The sequence below is a fragment of the Amblyomma mixtum genome, chromosome 6, assembly GCF_055824585.1.
Source record: "Amblyomma mixtum isolate Tamu chromosome 6, ASM5582458v1, whole genome shotgun sequence".
Taxonomy (NCBI): Eukaryota; Metazoa; Arthropoda; class Arachnida; order Ixodida; family Ixodidae; genus Amblyomma; species Amblyomma mixtum.
In genome coordinates, this window is record NC_143017.1 from 26,982,639 (window position 1) to 27,001,998 (window position 19,360).

The 19,360-nt window shown below is 50.1% G+C and overlaps 1 protein-coding gene across 1 annotated transcript in view; it reads right to left on the reverse strand.

Moving 5' to 3' along the window:
• Window positions 1–10,952, reverse strand: part of LOC149338464 (uncharacterized) — a 48,039-nt gene extending 37,087 nt beyond the window's left edge. Inside the window, exon 1 of the mRNA XM_089547708.1 lies at window positions 9,438–10,952. Within this exon, the coding sequence (XP_089403834.1) occupies window positions 9,438–10,688 (1,251 nt within the window). The 5' untranslated portion in view covers window positions 10,689–10,952. The remainder of the gene's footprint in view (window positions 1–9,437) is intronic.
• Window positions 10,953–19,360: the final 8,408 nt, after the last annotated feature.

A 19,360-nucleotide genomic window follows, 5' to 3' on the forward strand; every position in this document is an offset into this window, starting at 1 on the left:
CAAAATTAGAATTTTATGGGTTTCGAGGCATTGCCTTGGAATTTCTCAAATCATATCTTTCAAACCGAAAACAGTGCGTTGCTATAAATAACAATTTTTCTTCTCTTATGAACTTGAATGCAGGCGTTCCTCAGGGCAGCATATTGGGGCCACAGCTTTTTAACTTGTATATAAATGATATAGGGAATATAGCCGAGGAATCACAACTTATTGTTTATGCCGATGACACAAGTATTTTTGTTCAATCAGATAATCCCAGTGATTTCTGCAGTAACGTAAATTTGACACTACAAAACCTATACGAATGGAGCAATAGAAATTCCCTGCAGATCAACAGTGCAAAAACCAAAGCTGTCCTGTTTACACCCTATCAAAAGCCAATTATCTACAACTTTAACATTCATATCGGCAAGAATCCTATTGAAGTGGTTTCAGAAGCAAAGACACTTGGTGTGACATTTCATCAGCACTTATCTTGGAACTCACACGTGCAGCATATATTAACCAATCTTGCCAAAATATCAGGAGTACTCTGGAGGCTTCGTTATATTTTACCACTGAAATTTAAGCTATTAATATATAACGCGTTGTTCTATGCTCAGCTAAATTACTGCGGACTTGTATGGGGCACAACATCAAAAGAAAACATAAATAAGATTTTTTCTCTGCAGAAGAAAGCCCTTCGTCACGTAGTCAACATTCCAAGTGAAAGCCCATTACATAATACCTATTATGAATACAAAATTATACCTTTTCCAACATTATATGACTTTAACCTGTCGATGAGATATAAACATAGCTTAAAAACTAATAACAATGCATTTTTGTCTTTATGTAGTTTAAAAAGCCTTCCTGACAGGGGGTATGTATTTCGGAATAAAGGAACATGGCACGTGCCATTCACCAGGCTAACACACGGGCTAGATAGCGTCGAAAATCGCCTTCCGAGATTATTGAACAAATTATTAATGATGGAAATCGACCTGCAAACAGCCACTAAATGTAATATAAAACTTCATTTCATCAACCAGTTTCATGGCGTTTAACAGTGTCAACCATCTTCATAACCAAAAACAGAGCTTTTGTATCACGTCATTTCATCCCAGAGTACTGTAGTTGTGTCCATTTGTCTTTACTATTTCTTTTACCTTATATTCAGGCGAGTTTGTTTATTAACATTGTCATTTTTCAGGTCTGCTATCACGCGAGTGTTTGTTGCATTTTGTTGTAGTTTTTATATTGTAAAATACTGCATTTGTAACATTATTCATTTCCTGCGCGAAAATCGCATGTGCTGTAATGGGGTGGGGACCCAGTCAAGCTTGCCTCAGAGCAGCTTTTTGTCCCCACTCCTTGCATTTTTATCTGTACTAAAAATGCAAAAATAAAGATTGATTGATTGATTGAAATCGCACAGCCTCTCTGCTTATGAATGTAACCTTGCATTCAGCAGCCAGCCAGCTATGCCTTGCACGCCAAGAATATTGGCATTTTTAAGGTAAAAGCTGAATTTCCGAAACTGATTTTGGGGTACTTTAATCGCTTTTTAATACTAAAGCATTACTAGTCCAATTACGAGAAAAGCCGGCAGCGTGTGTTTGTGCGCATACTCGCAGATGATACAGAATATCCTATAGATGGCAAGAAAAATAGGATGGCGTCATCTAGCGGCCGCACGCCGCAGCCGAGCACCGCGATTTCAGACAATCATATGGATTCTTTTGTCATATGTCTGGTGTTTCAGGGAAGGTGATCACCAATTTTTAAAAACAAGGTTTTTGACGCCAAGAGAACCTTTTTGCGGTGCGTCAGTAAGGAGGCGATTCATGTTAACTACTAAAGAAAGCGACTGGCTGAATTCTAATAGTTAACTTTTTAACTATTACCGGTAAGCATCTGATTGTAATTAGAGATTTGTAGCCAGCCGTTACTAATAGAGATATCAGTTTTTAGAATTTCGAAAACGAGATTGCCCTCGCTGTTGTGGCTCAACAAAATTCGGCTACATCGTGTCAAAACACATGAGCTTTGGAAAAGCATGCAGGCAAAGCAACCTTTCTAGTGCACGTAACTAGTCAAAAAAGCCTAATTTTGTCGAGCACAGTATCGAGGGCAATCGCGTTTTCGAAATTCTAAAAGCTGATATGGCTATTACTGACGGCCGGCTACAAACCTCTAGTTGCAATCAGGTGTGTATCGGTAATAGTTAAGAAGTTTACTAGAATTTTGTTGATCACATTACTAGTTAACAGGATTCGAATGTTCTTAGACGTCCACCAACACTGATGTTACTTTCCTGATGTCAACAGCGCAGAACGTAGGGGGGACACGAGAAGAGAAGCCCACACAACGAGCGCATACTTTCAACAACGTTTAATAGGAAAGGACACATCTTCTTATATTCGCAAGGACAGCACACGGGTCACAGACACGTCATTTTACACCATGATACACACGTCGTCCTGCACACTCAGGGCAAGCTTACTGCACGCACAACAGCTGAAGTTCCTTTTTTGTAAACAATATGGAAGGCTTGCTTACGCACTGGTCCCTTCGTTTGGCTACCTCGGCGGCCTCATTAATCTCGCCCACCAACTGGTCAGTGTGTTTATTCAACACTTTACATTGTTTCAAATTCCGCGGCACATGTCCTGAAAGGGCGAATGAATCCCTAAATGCCGGCAGGCATGATCAACGTTAATCATGGGCTCCTTCAGGCTCTCGTTCGTGCACCTGCCCGTCTGCCCAGCATAATGTTTCCCACATTTTAAAGGCATTGAATACAACACGGCATCCGCGCATTCCAGGAAGCCGTTTGGTTTACTGTGCATCCTTGGGGCCTTTTTGACTGACCTGCACTCACACGCCGGCAGAGGCATTCATTTTGCGGCTCTCGCACAGGAAAAATTAGGAGGCAGCATGGTATTCTTGCTTTCTATGTTAATATAGTCCGCTCTGCGGCCAATCCTATCTACTAAGTTGGTTTTTCTATCAAATGTTTAGAGTTTGAAAGTGTGCTAGTCCCTGTTTACCGCAATTTCTTTTGGCGTCTTGTCCGCACCCCAAACTTTTGCATGTGATTTCCCACAAACTTGGTTTTTCTGAGTAATAAAATGTCTCCACTGAGAAGAAGTATACTTTACGCCGAGACAGGGTACAGTATTAACCAGTCTAAAAGCACAACGTAGTGAACGACAAGAAAACACGATGAATTAGGTTGGTTTATTGGTTTATTGGGGTTTAACGTCCCAAAGTGACTGAGGCTATGAGAGACGCCGTAGTGGAGGGCTCCGGAAATTTCGACCACCTGGTGTTCTTTAACGTGCACTGACATCGCACAGCACACGGGCCTCTAGAATTTCGCCTTTAAGAAATTCAGCCGCCGCGATGAATTAGTTCGACTCTGTACGCCAGTGCTGTTTATGCGGGGACCGAACCTCTTTGGAAGACTCGTCGCGTTCCAACAATACTTTCTTTTTTTTTTATTTCAATCCTATTCTGTTATCTTTTCACCGCTATAACCTATTTCATATGTTGTAAGCTATATATTATTTTGATCTCTGTGGCGCTTTGTGCAAGTTCTTCGTCCTGCTTTCTCGTCACCAATACTCCATTCTTCATTTGCTCGTCTGTGAAGCTGAGATGAAAATTTTGCTTTCACTATCCTGAAAACCTTAAGTACTGGAGGGCTCAGCATGCCTTCTTTGATATCTAAGTGCCTTATGTTAAATAGAACGTGTTTAATATTTTATGTACTGCTCCTGCAGTCTATACAAATGTCATCTTCCTGTTCATACTTGCTTCTTCTATATTGTTTCGGTTCTAAGATACCCTGATCTAGCCTCGAATGACCACCTGTCTTCAAATTGACAGTGCCCTCTTGCGATAACCACTGGTGTTATAGACGGATGACACTTGAGCACTGCAAAGCCGTGTCTGGATATCAAAATTGGGTGAATTTTGGCGGTGCTCAGCATGACTAAAAATCTCGCTTGTTCATTGAAAATCTGTGGGTTCGTATCACGTACGGGTCATCACTGCACGAAAATAGAATCAGCGTGGTAGCATTTGGAACTGAACTACCCGTGCCGTGCTTGCGAACACAGCATGCGCCGCTCATCTTTATTTTCGTCTTTATCCCAGCGGCTGCGATCTCTGGTCTCAACGCCTCTGCGGTACGGCGGTGGTGGTGGTGAAAACATTTATTACGAATTAACAGGAGCAATGTTTGGATCAGCCCGTAAGGGACCGATCCTTACAAACACTAGGTGGAGGTCCCTAGTATGGGACCCCAGTGGCGGTTGCCGCCGCCCGGGCGCGCCCGACTAAGGCTTGTTGGTCCTGTAAGTCGTGGCAGCCGAGCAGGGTCGCCTCCCAGTCCTCCCGGGTTGGGTTGGGGATGGGGGGAATAGCGGGGTTGGAGGGGCAGGCCCACACCATGTGATAGGTGTCAGAAGGCACTGCACTACAGTGTGGGCAGCTGCCGCTAAAGGAGGGGTCAAAATGTTTTAGCGCTGCCGGGCACAGCAATGTATTGGTGAGAAGGCGGAGAAGGAGCCGCTCATCCGCCTTCTTCAGGCCTTTACATGGGCTAGGGTAAAGGCGATGACAATTTTGATAATATGTTGTAATATCTTTGAATGTATAGATCGGATTAAAATCGGGTTCCTGATCGGATGGGGAGGAGAAAACAGCCCGGTGAGAGAGCGCGCGGGCGGCTGCGTCTGCTGCCTCGTTTCCTGCCAACCCCTGATGAGCAGGGGCCGATATGAGGTAACGGTGTGCGGGGTCCGTATCCCGTATACAATTTTGGTATATTCGATAGGCTAGGAAGGGAGTGCAGCCTTGTTCGACGTTCCGACAGGCCCCTCGCGAGTCGGTGATTATGTATTTTGAATTGGAATGTGAGGCCGCGAGAGCAATCGCGACCTCTTCTGCTTATGTTGCACTGCGGGCTCTGAAAGTTAGGCCGTTAACTGTGTTGCTGTTGTGAACTACCGCGGCCGTGTACCATCCCCCGTGGTGATGGCCGGAGGCGTCCACGTAGTATACACCTGTTTTAAGGCGGAAGCCTTTAATGCCTCATCGTTGTAAGCAGGAGTTGTCGACAGAAAATGTCACGCTTTTCAGTTGGTCGAAATGCTCGTGACGTCACAGTGCGCGAATTTCAAATGGGGCCAATTGTACTTTGGCTAGTAACCATGCAACCAATCAAAGGGATCGTATAGTGATGCTGCAACTAAGCTGGACTGAGTTTAGTTAATTGCTTAATTAATCAATTAGCCTAATTAATATAGAGAAGAATGAAGAGGTCAGAAGAAAAGAAAACAAAAGAAAGACGCGCGCCGCAGCGACAACAGCGTCCGCGGAAGGAGACGCTGCTGAAAAAAGCAGATAAGTACGAAGCCGCGTTCCCTCCACCACCACGCACTTCCCCACTCAGTAAGACGTTGCTCGTTTCATATACGTTGTGTCGAACATCCTAGACAGTTCCAACAATTGGCAGGTTAATGACAGAACACGATGGATAGAAATACAATAATATAAATATGAAATAGCCTAATTAACCTTTCTAGTTAGACCGCATAAATCAATAAAACCGAGAACGAAATTGGTCGAGTTGGGGAATTGAACCAGGGTCTCCGGAGTGCGATACGAGCACGCTAGCCACTCCGTAATGCCAGCTGAATGGTTTGGAATGAACAAAGGCGCGTCTAGCTAATACGGCGTCTTCGTTCACTCCCATCTTCCCTCTTTCCCTTACGGCGAGGTGCAGGTGTCCACCCAGATATGCGAGAGAGATACATTTCCTTTCCTCAAAAAATAAATTTACCGTCCAGCAAGGCGTACAGCCGAATTGGCGATGGCGTTCTGTGGACTCCCTGGCAGCGTTGCAAGACGCTGTCGCGTTCCACTCTTACAGGCGAAGCTTAACATGTTAACCACACATCAGTAACACACGCAGACAGCCAATGGACGCGTCATTCACTGGCAGCACTTGATTCATCATTCACAACCACATTCGTGACAGAATGCTGTACTAAGGCTTTCGCCTTGCACCACTTTAGTCGCCAAAGTGACTCCTAATTTTTGTTGCCATAATATCGGGCTAGCGCTTCCGCTCGTGCCAGGCGCCGACCATTATGGTCTTCATGTGACATGTTTGCTGGAAGAGGCCGCACGTGGAGGGCACGTCTCCACAGTTCCGGGATGCGAAACCTGTCTTCCATTGGAGGGGTGTGTTGGATATGGAGTCGAGCAAGAAGGCGGCGACCCGACTCTGTTAGCGACAAGCGCGTGTACTGGTTTGTAAGGTGCGCCTCCCGGAGCTCCCGGAAAGTATTCACCACCCCAAGAGCCATAAGCCGGCTGTTTGAAGTAGTGATGGGGAGGTCAAGGGCACGTTTAACAATTTTGCGAAGGATGACCTCAAGGGCGTCCTCCTCTTGTTTCCGTAGGTGGAGATAAGGAGTCGAATAGAGAATTCGACTAGTTACGAAGGCGTTTGCCAGCCGCAAGGCATCTTTACTTCGTAACCCTCCGCGTTTGTTGGAAACCCGGCGGACCATGCGGCCCACCTGGTCCCCCACCTTACGGAGTTTGGCCAATGTAGTGTCTGGCCGCCTGTGTTTGTGGATGTAGAGTCCTAGTACCCGTATCTCATCACTTTCGCGTATGGGACCACTCTCAAGAGAGAGAGATATTTTAGTTGTGCACTTCTGTGAGGGGCGGAGGTGCACAAATTCGGATTTTTGAGGGGAACATTGAAGACCGCAGCGGCGGGCGTAGCGGTCTACTATCGTCGCCGCTGTTTGCAGGCTGGTTTCAATGTCTCCTGTGCTGCCCTGCGTGGCCCACAGAGTGATGTCATCGGCGTACAGGGCGTGCTGCACGCCGGCGACACCACCCAGCTGGGCCGGCAGGTGCATCATGGCCAGATTGAAGAGCAGCGGGGAAAGTACCGCGCCTTGAGGGGTTCCCCGCGTGCCGAGTAGGTAAGGACCATGGTCTCTATCTTGAATTCGAATGTAGGATTGACGATCCATTAAAAATTGGCTTATGTATTGGAATGTGTTGAGGCCACAGTCGGTGTGGCTTAGGTTAGTGAGTATGATCTCATGTGTCACATTGTCAAATGCCCCTTTAAGATCCAAGGCGAGTACTACCCGGTCATTATGGGGGCATTCGAGGGGGTCAAGGACTTCCAGATTGAGTTGCAGGAGGACATCCTGTGCGGATCTGTGTGGGCGGAATCCGAACATGGTGTTCGCAAAGACCTGTTTGTGTTCAAGATATGTAGATAACCGATCCCGCACCATCGTCTCCATTAGTTTGCCCACACATGAGGTGAGAGAGATGGGGCGGAGGTTATCTGTGTCAATTGGTTTGCCAGCTTTAGGAATAAAAGTGACCAAAGCCGTTTTCCATTCCATTGGCAGGGGGGTGTCCCCGCGCCAAATCGCATTGACGTATTCCAGGAGGGACTGGTATGCCAAGTCGGGCAGGTTCGTCAAAAGCTTGACGGTGACCTTATCCCGTCCTGGCGCAGTGCCCCGTTTCATTTTGGCGAGAGCCGCCCGCAGATCATGGAGCTGGAAAGGTTGATCCAGCTCCGTGTTCTCTCTGCCTGCATAAGAGTACGCAGATTCACGGGGGTCTTGGGCTGTACACAGATACTGGTCCCGAAGTTTCTGTGCCAGTTGAGTCGTGTTGCCAGGAAAAGCGTGCATGGCTCGCTGCAAATGTTTTTGTGTTTCGGTTCGTGTTTGGGTTGGGTCGATTAGGGCTCGAAAGAGACGCCACGTGTTTCGGCTGGACATTTGTCGCGCGGCCGTGTTGCATCTATCTACCCAGTTGGAGTCGGCGAGTTGGGCCGCGTACTCTGCCGCTTTCTGGGTAAGCTCGGCAATTCGAGCTTTAAGCTTTCTATTGTGTTTCTGGCGTCGCCAACGGCGGACGAGGCTGCGACGGGCTTCCCAGAGGTGTAGAAGGTGGTTATCCACGTCCGTGACCGCCTCTGAGAGCTGGATGTGTTTTTCATGCGAGGAAAGGTGTGCCAGCAGCTGTTGGGACCATGCTGTGTAGCCTTGTGCGGAAATGGGTGTATTATCAAGTGAGTCAAAATTTTGCCTGAATTTCGTCCAATCTGGGATATGGGCTTGTGTTCTGGGACGCTTGAGGGGGCGTGTGCGTAGTGTTGTGTTAATGATGCAGTGGTCGCTACCGAGGGTCTCCTCGGTGTTGAGCCAGTCTGCGTGTCGTATGTTGCGAGTGAAGGTTAAGTCCGGACACGTATCCGTGTCACGGAATTTCCTAGCCGGGTTGGGTGGACAGGGTCCGTGTGGAGGGTGAGGCCCAACGTGGACGCAAGCTCCGCCAGCTTACGCCCGCGCGACTCCTCCTTGCGATACCCCCACTGCTGACTGGGAGCGTTAAAGTCGCCCACAATCAGCAGGGGATCGCGGCCCGCTACTCTTAGCGCTCGGCTAAAGAGGTTCGCAAAAGTCACTCGCTTTAGTTTGGGAGAGCAGTACACGTTGAGTATATGCAACGGTGGGTCCCTGCGGCGGACTGGTAGGAGGGTCACCATTACATAAGAGTACTCTAGTTGGAGGTCGAGATCCACTAGGTTGGCTGTGTAGTCTTTGTGAACGAGAAGACAAGACGCGGGATCCTGTTGGAACGTCGTGTAATTTGAAATTGTGGCGCCCAGGCCTGGCTCTTGGAGGGCAACCACGGCTGGTAAGGACTCGAAAGTTTCAAGGTAGAGGCGGAAATTGGCCCGCTTAGTGCGGTCCTTAAAGCCTCTACAGTTCCACTGTGTTATTGAAGTTGACATGGCCGAATTGGAGATGGCGGAACTCCTTTGATTAAGGTGTCTCGCCATGATTTAAAATTTTTGGGGGGGAGGAGGAGGGATTGGCTGCCTCAGAGCCAGCTACTTGCGCCATCAAGGGGATGATGACGGAAGGAGCGGGGCAGCTGTCCTCATTGTCCGAATCAATAATCAGACGGTTGAATTTTGAAGGGCGGGATACGTCCCTAATGGGTCCCGTCCGACGGAGGAGGCGGGGGTTGTCCGAGATGTGTTTTTAGACCACCGCGGGGACGGCAGATTTGACCTTTGTCAAGATCTGGTCCATGGCGGTCTCGATCATATATCGCAATTTAGAGGTTAAGCGCTCCTCCATCGCAGAGATGGCTGTCACAAGGGCAGGCGAGATCTCCGCGTCGCTCTCCATTGCGTCCGAGTTCTGCGGACTCGGTGCGGCGGACGCCAATTTTGACGCTAAATTTTGAATTTTGTTGAGCAAAAGCTCATTCTGTGCCCGGAGCACTTCTATCTGTTTTTTGTATTCCGCGTCGAGTGCGGAGACGGTTACGGGGGAGGGTGAGGGATGGGAGGAAGAGGAGGCGATCTCAGCCCAGCTGCTCACCTGTTTCTCGTTTTGAGGCGCTGATGCCCAGGCGTCGGCAGCGCCAATTGTCTTGAGGGCCGGGAAGTGGCCAGTGTCTCTGCCGCTGGGCGGTGGAGGCGCCGTCTTTTTCCCGGGCGCTGGCTTCACCGACGGTGAAGAAGGTGACGATGTCTTGTGGTCGGTGCCGTGAGCACCACGCGGCGTTCCGCCACCGGCACCTGGTTTTGGATGACTTGGCTGCTTGCCAGGTCGCTGGTTTTTTGGCACCTCTGGGCGTTTAGCCTTGGGGCCATACACCTTGAGCTGCCGGAATTTTCCCGTGCAGTCGCGGGAGTTGGTAGCGTGGGCTTGCCCACAGACTGCACAGGACAGAGTACATTCATGCGGCGCCTTGACTCCGTCGACGGTCGGCGCCGTTTGGCCACACAGGCCGCACTTTTCATCCGGGCAGGGGCAGGTGTCTGCTCGGTGACCCACAGTGCCGCACCGCATGCAGGCCGGAATGGTTCTCTTGTACGCACGCACAAGGGTCACCTCGGAGTTGTAATGCACATATCGCGGCACCACTTTTCCCACGAAGGTGAGCGACGCGACGTCGGATTTGCCAAGCTTGCGGATATCGGCAAGCTCTCCAGCACGCCACTGGATCTTGTTTTGGAGGGACTCACTGGTCTCGTGCTTGGCCACGGTGATGACGCCGCGGCACACGTCTCCAGTGAGTTTCAACTGGCCGTACATGGAGAGCTGGCCCTTCGGTGATGTTAGTTGAAAATCCCGCAGAAGCTTGTCCGCGACGTGCGGCTCTCTGGTGCCTGCGACGATCAAGTTTTGCTCCCATGTGGGGAGCAGGCTGAGGGATGCTGCGGCCTTGGCGCCCAGGTAGGCCGCGAACGCTGCTCCCAGCTCGCCATGTTGGTATACATCCCTGAGAGCGACGGTCACCCGGGGCTTCAGGATGATGACGATGTCTTCTGGATGAAGACGCGGCAGTGGCTTGGGTTTCCAAGAGGGTCCGGTCTTAGACTGGGCCCCTCCGTGAAGCGCTGCAGCGCGCGCAGCAGCGTCGTGCCGTGTTGAGCGGCCTGCCGACGTGGCGTCCGCTTTCTTGGAGGCGGCGTCCCGCTTGCGGGAGCGGCGTTCCACTAGTTTGAAGAGCCTCGGGTTCTCGATGGGCGCAGAATCCGGACTCTCAGGCGTTGGAGCTGAAGGAACCTCGGACCAGGCCATGGCGTCCGGGTCGTAGCCGCGTTGTACTTTTTGGGCAGCCATCTTGACACGGGTGGGCGACTCACTCACGGCCGAGTGTCGGCGTAGGCGTAAGGCCTAGCGCCGTCGCCACGAAACGCAAGTGAGGATCGGCCCTAAAATGCGTAAATGTTGCCCCACCTGTGTGTGAGTGGTGTCCACAGGTAGCTGTCGACTTCGTGAAGACAGACGCGGCTGTGTTGACGGGGTTCCGGCCGAGGAACCGTGGCTCCAGCCAAAAGTTGGCGGAGACGATGCGCTGTACGTCCACTCGCTCCGCGCGCTCACAGCGCCCCGGTACGGCGCAAATGGGTGCTAAATGAATCAGAAGAGTACTTAAGAGAGGAAAGGGCACGCTGACAGTTCCGAGATGTGCATATTGCATATAAGAAGATCCTGAAAACTGCGACCTGCGTTAACCCCCAGTAAGTTCCAGCCTATATACAATCTGCCGTATTATAGTCGCTGCATACTATATATGAGCGCGGAACGTCCAGTCCAGCATAATGCAGAACCGATACGGAAGCAGAAGCAATAGCTTGGAATTTATGAACAAGACCTGCAACAGTTGCATCACTTGTCTGAAAATGGCATCGAAGCATGTGGTTGGAGACCTGGTTTCTTCAGTTTACTAATGAAGACATTGACGCACCAAAAGAAAAAGCATGAAGCTTTTCACCCAAACTACCGAGCATACAAGCCACTTTCGCATCGTACCACTTTGTGAGCGAGCTGTATTTCACGTTCACAAGCCCGGGTGTCGTTATCGCACGCAAGAGCGAAAAGTGCGCTGTTGACTAATTAAGTCCTGAACTAACGAATATTATTAGCTTAACAATCCAATTAAGACAGAGGCGCCCTGGTGCAGCACTCACTCGTGAAACGTTGTCATTTTACCTTTTATTTTTATTTCGTTTTTCTCTAATGAGTAAACAAATTCAGAATAATTAATTTATAAATTGCTTCAATGGTCCCGATATCCTTCTGGTCGCTTGCGGCACTCTTCTACACGTTACATCGATGGAGCGTTGAGAGAGCGGGAGACCTATAGAGAGAGAGAGATACATAGATACGCTGTTTCCGAAGAACACTGAGGTGGCCGTCTGGGACGCGATGTCCCTTCGTTAACTGGACGCCCGCGCTTCGCTCCTGGTTCGCCGGGCACCAGGCATTATCTTCGTCTCTCTTTCTGTCATTCGCCGCGCGATATCATCCGGGCTTAATTCGGCTGAACGGCGCTCATGCCGCTTTAGTCTGTTTGCGTGTTCGCGAGGCGCTAGTTCAACTTGTCGTCATTACCGCGCGATCGCTGCATTGCAAATGAGATCAGCGAGCAAAGAGCCGGCATAAAGCGCCCTTTTGAAAAGAATTAAAAAAAAAAACAACAGACGTGGAGGCACTTTGGCTCGTTAAAGCCGAACGCTTGGCGCTACTCTGCGAGGGAACAGCCATCCGGCGCTAACGCTCCCCTGCGTCTCAACCCCCGGACTTTCGTCGCCTGTTTGGGAATGCTTCTGCGCATCGACGCAGGGTTGGAACGCACAAGCGAGCGTGAAGGAGATCAAATTAAAAGCTGTGAATTGAACTTATCGATTGCTATTCCTGGCTTGTTGTTGCGACACTGGTATTTATTATTTATTTATTTATTACAGGTACAGCCCCCGTCAAAAGAATATAGCCCAAGGGGTTTGCTTGAGAGGCCTTCAGAGCGTCTTGTTATGCATACTCAGTGACCCTAATCTCTTGAACAATAAATGGCTTTGAGTCCTCAATCTTCCGAAGCTTTGGATTGCTAGATACTCTAGGGAGCCCCGCTAAACATCTTAGAAGCGAACCCTCAAGGGTCCTCGGGTGAGGGCTTTACATGAGGGGTGGTCTAGCAACCTGGCGTTAATACAACCTTGTTTCGATGGCTTTCTAGAAATGATCCGGGTTTGTATGAAGGATGGTAGTTGGGGGAAGACTGTTCCAGTCACGCGCTGTTTGGATGAAGAAGGAATGAAGATCGGTCACGGTGCGAGCATGAGGTGGGTAAACGGCCTTGCGGTGGCTTGTGCGGGCTTGAACGATGAGCAGGCTGGACAGGACAATTGTAAGAAAAGTTGTGATACATTTTGCGACACAAGCATGGCCTTGCAACTGTACGACCGCACCTGTACGATATCGGGTGCTGGGGCCGCTGCAAGAACTTATGGGGCCAAATTCTGATGCTACTACGTTTTCATGGGCAGTGAGGGTTGTGACAAGGCCGGCTACCGCGATCCGAACAGCCATCACAAGCAAAAAAAAAAAAGACCTAGAAGACATGTACAAGCGCAAAAAACACGGACAGAGAAAGACTTGGACAACACGAGCGACAACAAAGCGCTCGTGTTGCCCAAGTCTTTCTCTGCCTGTGTTTTTTGCGCTTGTACGTGTCTGCTATGCACGAACTAGCCCTTGGATGACAGCCACCTAGAAGGTGATTGTCATCTCTGGCCCGTCATGTGGCCTATAAGGCGATAGCTACCAACGCGCCGAATAACGGCAAGGGGAAGCAAATGTGAAACCGCTGGGGGCATCGCTTCTTTTGTTTCGGCTTTTGATAGATTATCCCCCATGGTGTGACACTGGCGGTCCCTTATGGTTTGACCCGCCCTCCAGTAACCATAGTCCCTGGTTTTATTGTGCTTTGTTTGCCTACTGCGTTCATTTCTCTTGAAAAGGCAATATACTACTGGCTATCTGAACACGCGCGAATGATAAAGGAGGTTGTGGTATTAAGTTTCCCGTCATATGGCGCAGCGAGCTGTGGAAAGGAAGATGATAGGTGCTACGTGAGTAGACAGGAAGGTAACAGAGTGGGTCAGGGAACGAATGCCGGTTAATGACATCCTAGTCGAAATCAAGAGGAAGAAATGGGCTTGGGCAGGACATGTAATGCGAAGGCAAGACAAACGGTGATCCTTAAGGGTAACAGACTGGATTCTAAGAGAAGGCAAGCGTAGCAGGGGGTGGCAGGAAATTAGGTGGGCGGATGAGATTAAGAGGTGTGCGGGGATAGGGTGACCTCAGGTAGCACAGGACCGGGTCAACTGGAGAGATATGCAGGATTTTTCCTTGCAGTACGGCTGACGACGCTGATGATGGTGACAGCCCATTATGTCGCAAAACACTAATAAACACTTTGAAACCTGCGTTCGTGGCACAATTTTCGTTTCTGGATTCGCCCTCGTCCGCGCAGTTCTGCACCTCATGCGGACGAGGCGACAAAATCGAGACGCCTCGTCCGCTGTCATCGGCATCGATTTAAACGCCGAAATAAACCAGGATTCCCCGCAAATTGACCATGGACATGCACAAGAAAAAGAAAAAGAAAATATAAGCAACTAAACCTTGTTCTAAAGCGAACGTGTGCACGTCATTTTTGTACACGTCCGCACTGTGTACGCAGGACATTTCTAATTTAGCGCCCAGCGGCTCGACGACCCCGGAGAGGAACGCCTGCGGTCGGCGGCCGCCACTCGAGAGAGAGCGGGGCACAAATTGAATCGGCCTTTGGGAGCCATCGATCAGGGCGAAGCTCCGCGCCGTCGGCTGGAATCCGCGGACACCAAACTGCACTCCGCAGCGCGGCGGCAGCAGGAGGAAGAAGAAGCGGCGTGGTCTTCTGTTCCAATTTGTTCCATTTCATTTTTTTCACCCCTCGTATCATTGTTCCTGTTTTCATCCTCGGGCAACTTTATTTCAGAAAATGGCGTCGAGCAAAGTGAAGACTATACGACAGGAGGGCTACGCACCCAAGCGGAGCAGAAGCCCAGATGAAGACGGACGAGCCGAATATCCCTCAGTGGACGCGGGGAAGGTGCGAAACGCTTCTTCTCTTCTCGTCCGGATTTTCCTCCAATACCGGATCCGAAGTGGGCTCCGAAGAGGGTGAAGAATTTGCGGGACGATGTCCAGTGTCGACCGCTGTTGCACAACACGGTGATGTGATTTGCGAGAATCGAGCGCGTATGCGTGTAACGAGCGAACGTGAGCGCCCGAAGCGGAACGGAGGAACGCTCTCCGAACGCGCGGAGCTAACAGTTTGGAGAAATCGATGGTGGCGTCATTAGTGGGCAGTCAATAAGTGGCCGCACAAGTTGGACCAACTGGTGTGTTTGCTAGGGGCACAGTTGGGCGACGAGACAAGAAAGAACGAGAGCAGCTTTGATAAATTAGGCTCACGCTCCAAAAGCACACGAGAAAATTAACATGCACGTGGGGACTACGACGTGAAGGCCTTTGACTTCGGATTCGTTGAGCATACGTCGGTGTTGTTTCTTTTGATAACGTCCGCGCAATCGATAGGTAATCTGTTTATCTCCCTCGCACTTTGAACTTGCTGCTTTTATTTATTTATTTTTATTTACAGGATACTGCCAGCCTCAGTTTGAGGCCTTAGGCAGGAGTGGGCATATCAATAATACATCAGAAAACTAACATAACAAAAAAAAAACAAAAAAAAACATCGCAAGAATTTAAGTGAGAATAAGAGACGAGATCCAGCAGTAATAATAGTAAGGAAAAGTAAAGCGCGACAAAAACAACAAGGCGTGTACACAGCAGCATGACACAACCACGCATGCTCAGTCACTTGAGCAAGAAACGAAATGTACAAACAATGAAAACAATCATGCATATGAAGCACTCAAGGCATTGCGCATAACGACACGATAGTAATTCTATTTTGATTCAATACTGTTAAGCATGATGACAGTCTCGAGATACGGTTCGCTGTGGCTAATTAATATCGAACAGCCCTCCACGGACCCCGTCATGTAGTGCAGAGAGACAAATTAAGGGCAAAAAAAAAATACTGGCCTGCAGTTTTTTGAAGTAAAATAAAATCACAAGAAAGGACCTACATTTGGCAAAATATGATTGGTATAACAAGTGCAGTGGCTGAAGCTTGGATTTCGAAATTCTATACTCTCGAGATTCGTGACAGCTTCACCGATGTCAAGAGAGCACGCTAGCACACGACGCACCTGCACGATCGAACCAAGATGGCAACCGGCAGCTACGAGGGCGATGTTGCCAGACCTCGAAGCAGTTTCGCATATCGTATATTGCGGAGACATCGGGACAAATCACCTAATCTCGAGGAGGCCCACATCCTGTTAGGCGTTCCGGTTATGGTTCCTGGCCTTGTTAGCTTATCCTCGGCCAGCAGGCAAACGTTACAGTTTTTGACTGTGACATACTACGACGTCGCATGCGCTCGCGTCAGAGAATGTTCCGTAAGCAGCTATCGCCTAAAGAAAGAAAATAAGGAAAGAATCGTGCGAAATATGCAGCGTAAATCTGGGTCCCCGTGCCTGCTGGTAAAATTGGTAAATTGGTTTTTGAGGAAAGGAAATGGCGCAGTATCGGTCTTGCATAACTTGGCGGACACCTGAACCGCGCCGTAAGGGAAGGGAGGAAGGTGGGAGTGAAAGAAGAAAGAGGTGCCGTTGTGGAGGTCTTCGGAATAATTTCGACCACCTGGGGATCTTTAACGTGCACTGATATCGCAGGGGAGCGAGCGCGGCTTCGGCCGCTTAGCTGTTTTTTCAGCCAGCGTCCGCTTCGGCGGACGCGGTTGTTGCGACGCGCGTCTTTTTCTCTCTCTTTGTATCTTTTCTCATATCTTTCAACTCTCTTCTATCTGCACGTGGCAGCGGTGGTGGCTTAGCTTGAGCCAGTAGGCAGGCCCGTGCACTTTCCTTTTCATTCTTCTCTCAGTCGCAACCAACCGCAAATGACATCGCGTAGTACACGGGCGCCTCTTGCGTTTCACCTCCATCGAAAAGCGGCCGCCGCGGTCGGGTTCGAACCCGGGTACTCCGGCTCGGTAGACGAGCGCCTTACCACTGAGCCACCGCGGCGGGTGAGGTCATTAGACGGGTTTGGAGTGTTAGCTGCTACGGGAAATCCGTGCTTGCGGGGACAAACATCCACGCAAGCCATCCACAACACTTGTCCTTCCGTCTGTTCTTGTTCCCTGCCCTCGGTCGCAGCGCTGGTATAAGTTTCGAACATGAACCAACTAGCTCAAATTTCCGTGTTACTGCCATCCTCACGTATTGTCGCCTGGTGTTCGCGGCTTTTGCACCTTCACCACTACAAGCTTTCTTCGTACATTTCGCTGGATTTTGATTCATTTGTGTCGAGCGCACCGCCATGACGGCGGGTCTTAGCGATACTAATCGGAGAGGCTTGAGGCCATGGAACAGGGACGAAAGCAACAAGTCGCATACATAGGGTGACAGTAGCCTTGGTCTAAAACAAGCCACGATAAAGAACGAACTGTGGTATGGTTCTACCGACCGCTTCCTGTATAGACACTGAGAACTTGGCCTCGAAAGAGCTAACCGGAATGTCTGCAAGCCGCGTTGCGCCCTTCCAGAGTGGACAGCGCTGAAGTCTCAGATACACGCATGTGTGATCCTTTTCTCGCCTTTGGTGAACGCTAGCAGTAGCTGTTGAGCAGTACTGGTTGTCGCAGCGCGTGAAGACAGCCCAACGAGACGCAAATAGAAACGCGGATACTGGAAGCAACGGTCACGAAAGAGGCAGGGCGCAGCAGAAGTGAGACGCGAACGGCGAGAAGGAAGCGTCAGCCCGTGTCTCGTCCCCGTGCGGTCGTCGCCGGCTCGCAAAGAAGCGGCGGGGAGCAAATGTCACCCCAGTGCGGGAGAGATGAGAGAGTGAGGGAGGTGGTGTGTGTGTGCTCGCCGTGTGGTCCAGCCGGCCGGCTTCTCCGCTTGAGTCGGCCGAGAAAAGACCAAGAAAGAAAGGACCGCGAGACCGGCCCCGCAGACGCTCTGGCGGGTTCTGCCGGCGCAGAATGCAAGGCAGCACGCGAGCACTGAGACGAGTCCTGCCGGTCCGCCGCACAATACGCGCAAATTGTCCTCCCCTCTTTAACAAAAGACGCGCCGTTCCGCCACCCGCAGCAAAGGGAGCTGCGGTGTCCCGCACGATGGACAGAAGAGAGAGAAGAACGCGGAGACGACGACGTCCGTGGTTTGTTCTCTCGTCTTCTTCTTTCGGGGCCCGAGTAAACAGCCGGCACGTGACGTCATTAGGTGCGGCAGAGCGAGCGCGTCTGCCGCGTTCGACAGACGCCACGGATCAGCGGGGACGCATGTAGGCAGATGATGGCGGTGGCACCGTCGCGGTCAGCAAACCCGGACGCAACAACGAACACCCCCTTCTCTTTTCGTGTGTCTTCATATTATTTTCCCTCCTTGCTCGCGCGTCGGGCACGCGACCGAAACCGAGCCAAGGTCAGGGTTAAAGATTGCGCCGGCGTTCTCGCAACTAGGCTCCGCTTCGCTCCAAAACGCGGAAACAAGGCAACGTCGCAACCGAGGGCGACTTGTGCCAGTTCTTCCGTGCTGCAACTTTAAAGTAGTCCGGAACAAGAGGGAGGTCAAGGGAGAAAAATGAAACACACTTTGGCCCGAGAAGCAGCGCTGTTTTTCTAGCGTTTTTTGCTGCGACCGATTCTTGACGGCGTTCCCGCTCTTTTCTGGTCTTGCCCCGTGGTGCGAAAACAGTGCTAAGCTGTTCGATGCGAGCAACTGTCGCAAAGAGCCTGGAACGCTTTCCTCACAAGGCCCTCGCGAAATATTTACTGTCGTGCTGCCAACCGCTTGGAAAAACTCTTTTCACGAAGAATATTTATTCCACATGACGATTCAGAGCCCCCTGGGTCCGAGTTGTAAGAAGCACTATACTGCAAGGATTACGCGTGAAATGTTTAAAACTCGATCAGTGCTCTTCTCGAGAAAAATCTCGGCGGCGAGAATCCGCAAGATGTTTCCTTCATCATCACGTGACCCTAAGTCCTCTGAGGCTGTGATCCCCAAGGCCATTGGAAGTGGCTGTTTATCCACTTTTCCGCTTCATACTCAAACGCTGCGTCGTCAAGCATTCTCTAAGTGGGCAGAGTGGCAGTACACGTTGGCGATCTTTCATTATTTTATTTATCTATTTGCTACGTACTGTGGCCGCAGAAAGACGAACAACAATTTCATTTTTAGTGGCATGAAAAGAGTGCCTATGCTCTTGCACTATCCGTGCATGAGCCACCCTAGATGGATTGCACGGGCCTGGAACTGCCTCCGGTGTGCTCTTCATATGATGTGCGCGGTGATGTGCATTTTATGTGCTTCTCAGGTTACAACGTGGACAGATGTGTCCTACCGACTTCCCTTGAGAGGGTAGATGCGCCACACGGTTCACTTCAAGGCATTGTCTATCCGCGCGGGCACCAGTTATATAGGCAGGAGGCGTCCAGCCTTTTTATCAGGATTGCAGGTGATGACAGCAGTTGATGACTGTTATGGGGAATTGTGTGCATGACGATGTAGACCTGGCAGGTCGCACATCTGCGCCTCAAGTTCCCGGCCTTAATTAACATTCAAGTGTGGCTACGGTGGAGAAATCTCGGACAGAATAACAGGTAGGCTAATTCCACAAGTGGCTTACAAAACTGCATATATTTAAACAATACTTAAATAAGCTAGTGCTTGAGCGCTTAAGAAAAAGCAACAGATGACTTTACCCCTGTTGGTTTAGTAAATTATAGTGAGCAGGCAGTGGGATGACATGAACTAGTGAATAGCGTTCATCACAAAATATGCTGCCTAAGTTGTTTGCTTCTGAGACGAACAGTCGGACTC